General features: G+C 38.4%; 1 protein-coding gene and 1 pseudogene across 1 annotated transcript; one reads left to right on the top strand and one right to left on the bottom strand.

Annotated features, from left to right (window-relative positions):
- Positions 1-747: 747 nt before the first annotated feature.
- On the top strand, positions 748-1,443 carry LOC140507609 (olfactory receptor 51H1-like; annotated as a pseudogene).
- Positions 1,444-4,254: 2,811 nt separating this feature from the next.
- On the bottom strand, positions 4,255-14,003 carry LOC140507610 (olfactory receptor 51H1-like). The gene is made up of 3 exons (XM_072615628.1): positions 13,944-14,003; positions 13,468-13,617; positions 4,255-5,262 (listed from the first exon to the last, which is right to left on the bottom strand). Exons 1-3 carry the CDS (start codon positions 14,001-14,003, stop codon positions 4,255-4,257), a joined length of 1,218 nt encoding a protein of 405 aa, XP_072471729.1.
- Positions 14,004-14,517: the final 514 nt, after the last annotated feature.

A 14,517-nucleotide genomic window follows, 5' to 3' on the forward strand; every position in this document is an offset into this window, starting at 1 on the left:
AACATTTATATCTTTCTTCTAATATCATTTTAGCCAATCTGAGAAGTTTAAAGTGATATTTCAAAGTTGTTTCTTTTCACAAGACCAAAAATTGTTTTGATTCCTTTATTGGAAAACCACCAGTTTATATCCTTTGACCACTTATCAATCTGGGAAAGACTTGAATTCTTATAAATTTGATAAACTTCTTTATACATATTAGATGTAAGACCTTTTTCTAAGAACATTATTAATTTTTTTTCTGAATTTTCTGCTTTCCTTCTGCTCTTGGTTGCATTTATTTGATTTTTACAAAACTTTGATATAATCACAATTATCCATTTTACACCTAAGTTTGCTCTCTATCTCTTATTTATTTGTAAATTGTTTGCAAATGCATAAGTCTGATAAGTAATCTGTGTTTTTCTAGTTTTCTTGCAGAAAATCTCTCTTTATATTTAGGTCATATATCCATTTTGATCTCATGTAAGATATCGGTCTCTACCTAGTTTCTGCCATACTGATTTCCAGTTTTCCCAGTGATTTTTTAACCAAATAATGAATTCTTATTGAATATTAACTCTTAAGAATACTCCTTTATTTCTATTTTTCTATCAGACAAACAAAGCAAAACCAATAAAGTGAGTTAGCATATGTGAGATCCCCAAGGAGGTAAGGAGTAAAGTCAGGTTGAAAAACTCTTCTTCTGTACATTTCTACCTAGTCCATAAAAATATTTCTTCACTTCCAGAGCTACCTTCTAGGCAGATGAAACCCCCTGCTAGTGAGATCATGCTTACCCTGAATGCCTGTCACAGTAATCATCACAGTTATTTTTTTTTTTTTTGGTTGACAGGTATACCAGGAATGCCAGAGAAGAACCCCTGGATGGCATTCCCACTGGGATTTCTCTATAGTCTCACTCTTCTTGGAAGTGGAACCATCTTATCCATCATTAAGATGGAAAGCAGCCTCCATGAGCCCATGTATTATTTCCTTGCCATCTTGGCACTGACTAATAGGCGTCCCAGCATGTCCACCCTGCCATCTATGCTCAGCATTTTCTGGTTCAGTGCTCCTGAAATCCCTTTTAATGACTATCACTCAGATGTTCTTTATACATGTACATGTAGCTGTCATTGCTCATGCCATCTGTGTGGTCTTCCCTGTGCCTTTTCATATCAAGTGACTGCCTTTCTGCCATTCAAATGTCTTCTCTCATTCTTACTGCCTCAACGTGGATGCCATGAGACTTGTCTGTGCTAATACACTTGTCAATAGCCTTTATGGCCTTATTGTTGTCATTTGTACTCTGGGGTTGGATGCTTTTATTATTCTTTTCTCTTAATGCTCATCTTGGAGATTGTGCTTGACATTGCCTCATGGACTGAGAGGCTCAAGGCCATCAGTGGGGCAGCTACTCCAATCTTGTTGATGAAACCAGAAGTGAGGATGGAAGCATAATGAAATGGATTTTGGATGGCTACAAAGCAATCAAAGGCCATGTACACCAATACCATAGATTCCATGATTCCAAATACATGTGTATAGCCTGTAGAATAGGTGAATGTGTAAATGAATGAATGAGTGGATGAATGAAAAGCAATGTGTTAAGAAAATGTCTTTGGTTTAATTGGGGGCAGAAAAACATTTACATATTTCCTTCTATGTGCCAGCCACTATGCTAAACACTTTAAAATATTATCTCATTGTATCCTCACAGTAGCTCTGCGATATAGGTGCTCTTATTATCTACACTTTTCCTTTGAGAAAATGGAAGCAAATAGAGGTTTAAATGACTTACCAGGGGACACAGCTGATGTCTAAGAGTGGATTTGAATTCAGGTCTCCTTGACTTTAGACCCTAATGTTCTATCCAGGTTCCCCAAAAACTAAGTAGAGAGGTGGTTCAAAAATCAGAAAGAAGTGGGTTTAGGCTTTATCTCTTAGTGCTCCAGTGATCATTGTGGAGCTATATTGTTCTGGGAAGATGCAAATATGAATTGGTAAAGAAGTTTTATCATCTAGGATATTTGATGAGCTATAAAATGAAGACCAGATAGATCTTGTTTTACCTCCCACAACAAGGCAGAACTAGGAGCAAAGTATGAAAGTATGAAAGTAACAGTAAGATTACAATTTCCATATGAAGTAAAAGTTCCTAACAATTGTAGTTGCCCCGAAGTGGAATGGCATGCTTTAAGAAATGGTGAATTCCCATTTATTGGGGTTGTTCAAGTAGAGACTAGATGATGCCTAGATAAGAACTGGCCAGGATTTGTTAACTAATTGAGGATGGGGCTAAGAAGATGAGAATAGTAGAAGATAACTTTGATTTCCAAAGCCTCATTGGTTGAAAGGATAATAGTATTATGAAAAAAGGGGGGCTGAAAGTTGGGGATAAATTAGGATTTTAGGTTTTAGAGGACACATAAGGGATTTGGTATGATTCTCATGCCCTATAAAGATAAGTATGAGTGAATTGGCAGATGTTTAACGACTTTCTCTCCAAAACTTCCACACACTTTTAAGTTTAATCTGCATTATTAAAATTTTGTCCATCATTTTCTGAAGTCCAGACAATAAATAAAACAATATGTTGAGCTGTGTTCTTTATGGTTTCCTAATTTCCAATGTGTAAATGCTCACACTGAAAATTTAAAAACTGGCTTTTAAGAATCAATTTGAGGTGACTCCAGCATACACTTGAAAAATGAAGGTGAAATTATAGGCAGCAATGGAGATATGGGGCTGAAGGATTTAAGGGACTTTTGATGTGGTTTGTCAATATCATAAGTGTTCTAAAAATCTGGGATAGGAAAAAAGTGGCTAGATGACTGGAGCTACCCAATACTGAAGGTTACCAGGGTGAGAATAACAGCTGGCCAAAGGGGAAAGGGATTCAAGGATGAAGGAAGAGAAATTAAAGTGTCTAAGGATAAGATGAGGACTAGGTACAAAGGAAAATGAGCCCCAACACAGTACATGAAACCTTCCTTAACTCATCCGGCCTTCATGGATTCCATATTCTATTATATCTGTAAGTTACTTACCTTAGACTAAGAACGTAAATTGTTCGAGAAAACATTTCTTTTTTGTCTTTGCGTCTTCAGCACTTAGAATGGTTTCAATCATAAAATATGATGTTCATAACTTCTTGTTAAATAAAACTGATTTATTACTTTTGTGACCTGAAGTTCTATAGCATTCTTTGACTATATAATGCTATTCATAGAAACACTCTATGCTGAAAGCATAGAAACCACTTTATGCTGCCTTGGACTTCTCTCTGTTGGTACATTTTCTTCTTAACTAGGCTGTTAGGAGGGAGGCAGGTGGAAGGGTCTCATTCCTAGATGTTTTTTGGACTACATGCTCTCTGAGATCCATTCCAGTTCTAATTGAACAGATTTTTGAGGGTTCTTATGTTATGCAAAAACATCTGAGGGCATAGTAGAAATTCATTATATACCAGTAATGAAATATTTTGTTTTGTTTTTTTAATTTTTAAAGTTGACATTTACATGCATCAGCTCTCATTTGTAGTTTTGTTCTTATGGGAGGGTTAATCTGAAATAGGTAGAAGGTGCCCTGTCCAGGGTTAATAAGACCCATTATGAAAAGCTTGGCTATAGGTCTCAACAAAAAGGATCGAGATTTCCTGATGCTTTTTCTTTCTATGTAGAAAGAAAACATAAATTTTTTCCTCTCATGGTCTCTTCCACCAAGTCTATACATTTGAGATGAGAATAATCTCTCTCTCTCTCTCTCTCTCTCTCTCTCTCTCTCTCTCTCTCTCTCTCTCTCACACACACACACACACACACACACACACACACACACACACACACACAAATATCCAAACAACATCTGTATTGCACTCTTTTCTCACATCTTTCTCTTATAATTTTTTGTTTCCTTCAAAGATCAGTTCAGGGGCCAATTTATACATAAGACTTTCCCAAACTAGCTAATACCTTGAGTGTAACTCTACCACTTGCTTTGCATTTATTTTCTATGTAATGTTCGCTCATAGAATGTATGCTCATTGAGGGCAAGGAATGATTTGCTTTTCATTGTACCTCTTAAGTAGCATAGTACATTTTTACAAAGAGAAGTCAATAGTAAATGTCTTTTTGACTACTTCCATTCCCGTTAGAAATCACACAATAAGATATGTGAGAAAAATAATAACAAAAACTTTATTCTTGACAGTCATGATTTTTGCTTATGGGATTGTAAATTTCTCCCCCCTTATCCTTAGCATGGATGATCCTAAACCTGCACAGTGATCTTTGTCTGAGTAAATATCTGGATAATCTTCCTCCGGATCTCCTTGGTTTTCACAGTATAGACTATGGGGTTTAGCACAGGGGGAACAAGGAGGTAGGCATTGGCCATGAGGGCGTGAGTCAGAGGTGATAGATGCTTCCCAAAGCGATGAATAACAGAAACACCAATGAGTGGCACATAGAAGATGAGCACAGCACAGATATGGGAAACACAAGTGTTGAGTGCTTTTAGTCGACCCTCTCCAGATGCAATGGACAATACAGTGCACAAGATAAATGCATAGGAAAGGAGTATAGAGAGTGAATCTGAACCTTTAGTGAATACAACAGCAATAAGGCCATAAAGGCTATTTACACGGGTGCTAGCACAGGCAAGACGCATGACATCCTGATGGAGACAAAAGGAATGGGATAGGACATTGGAATGATAGAAGGGGAGTCGCTTGATGAGAAAGGGCACAGGAAATACCACACAGACAGCTCGTGTGAGGATAGCTGCTCCTATTCTACAGACTACACCGCTGGTAAGGATGGTGCCATACCTCAATGGGTTCTTTATGGCTACAACTCTGTCAAAGGCCATAGCCACCAGCACTCCAGACTCAATGGCTGAGAAAGTATGAATGAAGTACATCTGGACCAGGCAAGCATCAAAGGCAATAATTTTATAATCAAACCAGAAGATTCCTAACATGGAGGGCAAAGTGCAGAGGGCCAATCCTAAGTCTGCCAGTGCTAACATGCACAGGAAGTAGTACATGGGGATGTGCAGGGATGATTCAGATTTGATGGTAGAGATGATGATGCCATTGCCCAAGATAGCAATAACATAGATGAAACCCAGTGGGAATGCCATCCAATAATATTCTTTCTCTAGTCCAGGGATTCCTGTCAGGACAAAGTGAAGGTGCTGGAAGAAGGAACGATTGGTGGCTGATATGGGCCGGGTCAATAATAAAGAAGCTCTTGGAATATACTCAGCAGCAAACTCCTGAAAAATGGTGCAGAAACAAATGTGTGTGTAGGACAGCTCTGGGCATGTGTTAAGGCTTTTGTATTGTTCTGAGCACTTTGACCCATCAGCAAGGGTATTGATCTCCAGGGTGCAGATCCTGCTGGCTCAAGGGAGAGCATTTTTACCTTACACAACTGATAGCTGTCAGGACGGATATGACTTTTCAATACCAAACCATTGAATAGTGGTTTGGGGAGCCCAGATCATGGTCACTGTAAATCATCTTCACCAGAAAGAGTACAAACCCAGTATATTTTGCTAAGTAATTGGAGACATAGAATTCATTCATCTTTGGGACGGGGGTAGAGGTGGGGAAAAGTGGAGAAGAGAGAAAGGGAGAGAAAGGAAAAAAGTGGTTTCCCCCTAGAGTGAATCAAACACATCAGATTTCATAGTATGAAGTCTTTACTGATTCCTCCATCTACTAGAGCTTCCTCCCTATATTTCTGTATAATTGTTACACACACACACATACACACACACATGTCATGTGCAAATGCTTGTAGGGGTATATTTGGAGTATGATTGTGTGGGGGTGGGTATAAGTGATTATGTATGACTGTGTATAAGCTCTTTAGTGCAATAGTTTTAAGGATAGCTAAAGTTTTATTTTTTTAATTTTTTACTTTGCATCTAGTGGCCAAGACAGTGCCCTAGCTTTTATAACCTCCTTTTAACTGCCCTAGTTGATTTCTTAGAAATTGTAAGCATCATCTTCCCATGCTGGAATATAAAAAGTTTAATCTTATTAACTCCTTTATGATTTCTATTTCTTGTTTACCTTTTGATAAAAGCATCTCTTGAGTCTTATATTTAAAAGTCAAATTTCCAATTTCGTTCTGGTCTTTTCATCAGGAATGTGTGAAAGGTTTTTTTTTTTTTTTTTTAAATTTCATTAAATATCTTTTTTCCTAGTAAGGATTATATTCCTTATTGGACAGTGGAAAGAGACTTGACTCTGAAGCAATGGGAGTTCAGTTCAAAACCCATCTCTGAAATTAATTATCTGTGTGACCACTAAAGAGTACTTAATGTCCTTGTTTATCAATTTCTTCTTTAGTAGTTGTAGTAGGTCTCCAAACCCAAAATAAGGGCTTAGAAATGATAAAATACTGGGCTCAGTTCAAGGTCTCTGTGAGAATAATCTAGTGATTACATGGAGATTGGGCATCAGAGACTATTGATCTGAGTCTCTTACCTGCTAAAAGCCTCAAATAAATGAAATTCCTTGTTTTGTAGTCTCTGGGGATCCTCTGGATCCTTATACAATGCATTGGGGTTTCCTTACCAAGCCCTTGCTTTTTGTAGCAACAGAAAAACCACTTACAATATTGCTCTTAAGCCATTTTAGAACCTTTGTGTGGCTGTCATCTGGTCACTACCCTGCATTTAGTTTGTCAGTTTAAGGGTTAGCACAGCCTAGGCTTTGATGAAAAGAAGAATTGGCACCTCTGACTCATGACTTTGAGGGAGATTTGGGAAACAGAACGATCTGTCATTTCATCATTAAAGAAAAGAATCTGTCTGGTATGTCATTCTGTCTGACATTCTTAAACTTGATCTTCCATCTGAATAACTCCCATTCCCACATTCCTCAAATCTAATCCCAGAACCTGAGCTATCCTACAAAGGATTTAAGCAAAATTTACTTTTGGTCTTTAGAGGCTGCTACAAGCCATTGACTCTTTGGCTGTCTGTTTTTTAATTACTTTCAATATGGTTCTGTCTGAATGAGAATCTCACAGAAGATATGGAATTAATGCCACTAGCGTTAGGAGAGGGAGTGCCTGCTCTGAGAAATCAGGTACCTTTAAAAGTTTCTAAATGGCTGGCTGATTCAGCTTTATGGAATGGCTGGTTCTGTCTTCAGTGATTCTGCTGTTTCTAACAAGATGCTCTAGTCCTGCCCAAGCCTCTCAACTGTTCCACTCAGCCAAGGTTTCTTTTCATTTATTATTGCTATGTGGGTCTTCTTCCCTTTCTAGTAAGGGTTTATTGATATACTCCAGTTAATTTAAGAACTAAGAATAATAAACCATTTCTTTTACTTACTTTTTTTCTGGAAAAAAATTTCTCTGTGTGCAGAGCAAGGTGTAAAACAAAAGAAGGGGAAGTGAAGAGACAGAAATGAGGAAAGAAAGGAAGGGGAGAAAAGGGAGGGAAAGAAATGGAAAAGTAGAAAGGGAAAGGGAAGAGAAGAGAAGAGGAAGAGAAAAGAGAAAGAGAAAGGATGAAAAAAGGAAACCCTCAACTAGAGTGCAGATCTATCCTCAGAAATATTTGCCCTGTACATTGTGGTTGCATTGCTTATCCAGCCTCCCTCCCCACCACCAGGCATGGTTCACACAGAAGACTTTTCCCAAGCACTAGGACCCCTAACAACCTTTGCTACTCTGTATAAGAATATATATATATATATATGTGTGTGTGTGTGTGTGTGTGTGTGTGTGTGTGTGTGTGTGTATGCATGTATATATATACATATATATGTACATATAGACATACACACACACACACACACACATTGTAAGTGGGAGGTAATTTCAAATGGAAAGTACCAACAGTGGGGATCAGGTAAGGGAGAAAGGAAATGAGGCAGGAGATAAAGTTCAAGGGAGCTTTTGTCACCATTTATAAAACATTTATACTTGATAAAATGAGGAGGATTCCCAGTGTCCCCAAGGCAGGATATCTAACTGAACCCTGGGAAACTAGGAGTGTCAACCTGCATATTATTTTACATACAATGATAACTTTTTTATTTGAGTTGTGCCTCTTTCAAAGTAGAATTTGAAAACCTGTTACTTCATTAGAGCCTTATAATAACTTCATCAGCAGGTGGGCAGGGATTCTTAAACATGTTTCTGAGCCTCTGAGAAGCCATGAGACTTGTTTAAATTCACACAGTGCATTAGTGAACTGAAGAGAGCTGGAACTAAAAACCAGATCTCTTTCCCTGGATTTCTTCCAGCCCTACTCAGTCTCGCTTAAACTAAAAATTATACTTACATGTTATTGATAGCAAGAATAGGAAATGAAACTGCTTGCTTGTACAGTTAACAGAGAAAATTTCATATTCTTCACCTCCATGCATGAGAAAAAAATGTAGGATCTGGGGCAGCAGGACACAATTCCATTTCCTTTCTTGAATGTTTCCTAGACATCAAGACTTTGTACTCTCTCCTATTGCAATGTTCAATTTCCATTAAAATAATATATTTTGGAGCAGGGTGACAGAGCACCATGTATACAGATGGGTAAACACCAACCAAACATAAAATATATTTACTTTTTCAAGGCAAGGATTAATAGTTGGGAATTGGGAAAAAAATTTGCTCTAGGAGATGGCGCATGACCTAAACCTTGAATGGTCTAGCTAAAATTATGTAGGATATTATTCTAGGTCTGGACATCAGCTTGGGCAAAGGTATAGAGAGTTAGGAGATGTAATATTGTGTATGGGGAACATCAAGTAAAGAGTTTGGCTCTAATAAAGCAGAGCAGGATGAACCTGTGAAATTGTCATAGATGGAGGTTAGAATCCTGGAACTGGAGGAGAACTTATAGGTTGTGTTGTCCTAGCCTTTCATTTTAGAGGTGAAAAAGAAGGCACCAGTGAAGTGACTTGCCCATCATCAAACATCATCAAACATAACCCTTTGTTGTTATGAGATATTCACTTATGTAACATAATTTCAGGAATATCAGGAAGGTCTGCCATTTAATACTTTTGCCATCTGAAATTTTTTTAAGAGATATTATTCTATATTCAAATAAGATTTAAATTGCAACTTTCCCTGTGGCTCAGTGAAACAGAAAGTACAGTGTGTGATTAAATGATATCTGAGAGACTTTCATTGATTCAGTTTTTCCCTCAGAAAGGAGCAGTATATACAATGGCAGAGAAGGACCTAAGATGATATAGTTTATGATATGAAACAGAGTGAATACAGAGTCTGGGACTCCAGCAGAGTATTCTCATAAATGTACCTAAACATACTTAATTCTTCCATGAAAGGTGAAGACTCACATTAATTCCCAGGCTTTCCATTGCTCTTGCTGGGGGTGAGGTGGTAGCTACCTTGAATATGACAGGAAAGAAGAAAGTGTGTGCCTGGTATCCAGCCAAGGATAATAAATCTCTGGAAAAGAAGCTCGTCTTTCTGGAAAAGAAATTTAGATTATGGGAGAGAAGGAAACCATGGCATTAAATTTCTTGGCAGAGGGAGAAAAAAAGAGAATAAGACTGAATACACAACTAGTGTCAGTGTTAAATTGCACCACCCTTTAAGCCAACCTTAGCCCCCACTATACACAGTGATTCACCTGGTTTTCCACATTGGAATTAGATTCCAGCTTGGAGGTGCTAGCTGAAAAAACCTTAGGCTCTCTGGGGAAGCCTACTCTGGCAACAATTAATATAAGATTAGAGCTTTTATTTTATTGGCAATCTAGGCTTTCCCCAGGGAATTCTATTATCCTTCCAGGACCTAAAGAGACCTGGTGCCCCTAAGGCTTTCCCAAATTAGTTCCTTTAACCTTGGGGAGCCAGACAGGGAAAGGCTAAGAGGATGCTTGAAACTGTGAGAATATGTCATTCTAGTCAAATGCTGGATTAGATGCCTCTGGACTTGCTTTCAGTTCTAACCACAGTTTTCTAAAAAGTAACCTCAAGTTCTTGTAAGGAGTTGGTAAAATAGATATGATGATGGACCTGGAGATAGGATGCTGGACCTAGTAGACAGTGCTGGAGGCAGGAAGTTTTGATTTCAAATCCAGTCTCAGATAATTCCAAATGACTCATGATGAAAAATGCTACCTACCTGCAGAGAGAGAGAGAGAGACCTAAGGAACTCTGAGTGCAGACTGAAGCATTTTTTTCACTTTATTTTACTTCACCCCCCCCCCCCAACACGGCCAATATGGACAATTGATTAGCATGAATTTATATGCATAATGGGCCTTATACTTCTTGCTTTCTCCATGAGTTGGGAAGGTATAGAAGAAAGGAGAATATTTTGAATTGAAAGAGTTAAAAGTTTAAAAACATTCTAGATTCAGACACTTAGTAACTTGTAAATCTGGACAAGTCATTTGATCTCTGTCTGCATTAGTTTCCTTATTTATAAAATGGGCATAATAATAGCATCTACCTCACAGCAGTGTTGTGAGGATCAAATGAGCTAATATTTATAAAGTATTTTGCACAGTGTCTGGCATGTTAGATGCCTAATGAAGATCCTCTCTTTCTCCCTTCTCTCCTTTTCTACCTTTGGAGTTCTTTGCCAGAGAAAAACTCTGTAATTATAACAATGGAGTCCTATTTAGTCTGAAGTCACTAATAAGAGTTGTCTTCTACTTGAAAGGGATTCCCTTTCACCTAGTCTAACCCTTTCTTAATTCCTCTAGGTAGAATTCACATACAGAGATTTGTCACTATAACATACACACATGTAGACAAATACAAATTTAGGCATGTACATATATATATATATGAAATTCTTAGAGGAGAAGTTAAGGGAGTTACAGGAAGAAATAGACAGCAAAGACCTCAACTTCCCCCTCTCTGAACCTGATAAATCTAACCTCAAAATAAAGAAGAAAGAAGTTAAGGAGGTGAATAAAACTCAGGACATGGTAGATATGATAGATGTCTGGAGAAAACTGAATGAGTATAGAAGGAATATACTTTTTTCTCAGTGGTATATGGCACATATGCAAAAATTGACCAAGTACTAGGGCATAAAAACCTTACGATCCAGTACAGAAAGGCAGAGATAGTCAAAGCACCTTTCTCAGATCATAATGCAATAAGAATCATATGCGGTAAAAGACCATGGAAGGAGAGGCCAACAATTAATTTAATAGTAAATAATCTAATCCTACAGAATGAGTGGGTTAAACAATAGATTATAGAAATAATCAACAATTTCATTCAGGAGACTGACAATAATGAGACAACCTACCAAAACTTATGGGATGCTGCAAAAGCAGTTCTTAGGGGAAGTTTTATATCATTGAACACCTACTTGAATAAAACAGAGAAAGAAGAGATTGATTAATTGAGCATGCAGCTAAAAAAGCCAGAAAAAGAACAAATTGAAATCCTCCAGGTAAATACCAAATTAGAAACACTGAAAACCAAAGGAGAGATTAATAAAAATAAAATTAAGAAAACTGTTGAACTAATAAATAAAACTGAGTTGGTTTTATGAAAAAAACAAACAAAGTTGATAAACCTTTGGTCAATTTGATTAAAAATAAAGAAAGAAGAAAATAAAATTACCAATATCAAAGATGAAAAGAGTAAACTCACCTCCAATGAGGAGGAAATTAAAACAATAATTAGAAATTACTTTCCCCAGTTGTATGCCCATAAATTTGACAATCTAAGTGAGGTGGATGAATATTTAAAAAATATAAATTGCCCAGAATAACAGGAGAGGAAACAGTATACTTAAATAACCCCATCTCAGAAGAAGAAATTGAAAAGAAATTTCATCAATGAAATCCCTAGGAAAAAATCTCCAGGGTCAGATTGATTTACAAGTGAATTCTATCAAACATTCCAAGAACAGTTAATTCCAATACCATATAGACTAATTGGGAAAATGGGTGAAGGAGTCCTACCAAATTCTTTTTAGGATGCAAATATGGTTCTGATACCTAAACCAGGAAGAGCCAAAACAGAGAAAGAAAATTATAAACCAATTTCTCTAATGAATATTGATGCAAGAAATTTTTAATGAGATACAGCAACTTATCATGAGAATAATACATTATGATCAGGTAGGATTAATTTCTTTTGAGGGGTTGACAATCACTTTGATCAAGCACATGTATCATTCCTTTCGCCAAGTAAATGTATCATTCACCTAGTTTGGGGGAGTGAGCATCCTGAACTTCAAAGACAATACAGAGAAATCAAAGATCAACAGACATAGCTTCTTCTTCCTGACCATAATTGAATAGACAGGCCCAACTGTCTGACCATAGTTACCAGAAAGGGAAGCACAAACATCTGGGTTTTCAAAGCAAGGGGGCTTCTTTGTGACTTCCCAGAGTTCTCATCTGGACAAACAAACACTTCCAGTCAGGAAGATCCAAAATAAAACTCCAACTCAGTGTATTTTTACGATTTTTAGAGCCAGAGGGCATCACAACCCTTGAGAATCAATGTCTCATTAACAAAAGGCATGGGTCTTCCCACAGATCTTCCCTAATCAAACTTCACTTAATGGGCAGGCCTATTAATGGGTTGGAAAGATCTTTGATCACATTAAAATAATTAACAATGCAAATACATATACTGTTTCTAGTTAAAGAAAGTCTTGTTTCTATACTTTACTCCTAGTAAAGACTCTTGATTGATAAAGGCAAGATTCAATCAGGGGCACTTGGTTATACTAAAAGAAAGACAGTAAAAGATTCTATTTTGCTTGCCATCACACTCCACACTTCCAGGATCCAGGCTATTTAGATTGTAAAGCCAAGGATTCTGAAACAAATAGAATCATTACACTTTGTGATCCCAAATCCAGGTGATTTAAGCAGATCACACAGGAAACTTGTATCTGAATAGGCATTAACATTTCTTTAGTAAATACAAACATAGTTCCCACAAAATAAACACATGGTAAACTTTACATTTGCAGAATACATAACATAGAGTCTCATTACAAGGTTAGCCATATAGATTTAAATAAAGACAAAGGCATATGCATAACATAACATCATTCTTTTAGGAGAGAGCAACTAGCTCCTCCTTCCTCAATCCCAAAAAGAAATGTCCAAGCAAAGTCTTCTGAGGGGTATGGCCTCCCCACCCTGCCATTTTAAGCACTCTCAAGTGAAGACTCTAATAAGCCAAGTCTGAGTCTTAATGCTCCAGCCCCTCTTCCCTCAGTCCTGAGAGGTGGTTGGGCCACAAACTCATCAGGGTGGAGTCATTGGGGGGTACAAGGCACTTCCTCCTACCTACTGTATGCAACTCCACCCACTGGGTCCCAAACCATCCCAGGAAAATGCTAAAAAACACACTCAGTGCCTTGATGAGGAGTCCCTATCTTGTGTCAGGGCTGAACCCTAAATTCCTGGGTTCCTCCTCCTCCAGCAGGAGATGGCTGCTCACAGCTCCCACCAAGGTCTGCTCTCAGGTAGCTTTCTGTTCCAACTTCCAACTTTCATTCCTGTTCCACCATTCATCTCTCCAAGGTTGGCACACTGGCAGTTTTCTGATTTTGCTCTCACCTCACCAAGGTCAGCAGACCGGCAGTTCCTCTCTTCTGCTAGGTCAGTATGAAGGCAGTTTTTTGCTTGGGTTCCAAAGCTCTGTATGCAATACAATCTCAGGGAGTTTACCCCTCCAGGACAGTCCAGAGCTGGGTTAATCCACTTGAGCCCTGGCTCTGGACACCCCCACTTTCAGTGATTCCACAAAACCAAAGCCATCACAAATGGGAAACAACAGAGACCAGCGTGACAAGCACAGACAGACCAGTACAATAGGTGCAGACCAGCACAGAGCACAGACCAGTGCAAAGCAGCAGGGACAGGACCCAAAGCAGGTTTCAGGAAGTCACCAACAGCAATTCCCAGATTCCTCAACCCACAAATGCCACAGGCAGCTTCAAAGGTCAGTGGGAGGGCTCCTTCACCCAGGAGAGGGAAGCACAGTCTAGACCTCCGGCAGAAGGCACTGCAGTGGCAGCTGCCATTTGCAGAGCCCTCCACCTATAGCCCCTGGGGGAATTGAAGGACTGATAGAATCTCAGCCCTGAGTGGCAGCCCCAGGGGGAATTGAGTCACTGATCTGATTTTCAGCCCTGTGCTACACCCAGTGGTGAGGAGGAGCACTGGCATTGGAGATAGAGATAGTTGTGGTGAGGAAATTTAATTGCAGATTCTGGGCAGAAAAGTTTTTGGTTGCTCCCAGACCAGTGTGCCAGTCAGGAGAGGAGTAAACACCTATCCCTTGAGAGAAACTGAGAACTTACAGGTCCCCAGAATATACCGTCCTCTGGACAAAGGTCTCAAAAGTCAATTAATTGACTTGGAAAATGCCCAAAAAAGGGAGAAAAGATAAGACTACAGAAAGTTAGCTTCTTGGTGAACAGGTATTTTCTCCCATCCTATCAGATGAGGAAGAATAAAGCATAACATCAGAGCAAGTCAAGGCTTCTATGTCCAAAACATCAAAAATAAATATGCAATGGTCTCAGGCCATGGAAG

Source organism: Notamacropus eugenii, chromosome 5 (assembly GCF_028372415.1).
Source record: "Notamacropus eugenii isolate mMacEug1 chromosome 5, mMacEug1.pri_v2, whole genome shotgun sequence".
In the NCBI taxonomy this organism is placed as follows: Eukaryota; Metazoa; Chordata; class Mammalia; order Diprotodontia; family Macropodidae; genus Notamacropus; species Notamacropus eugenii.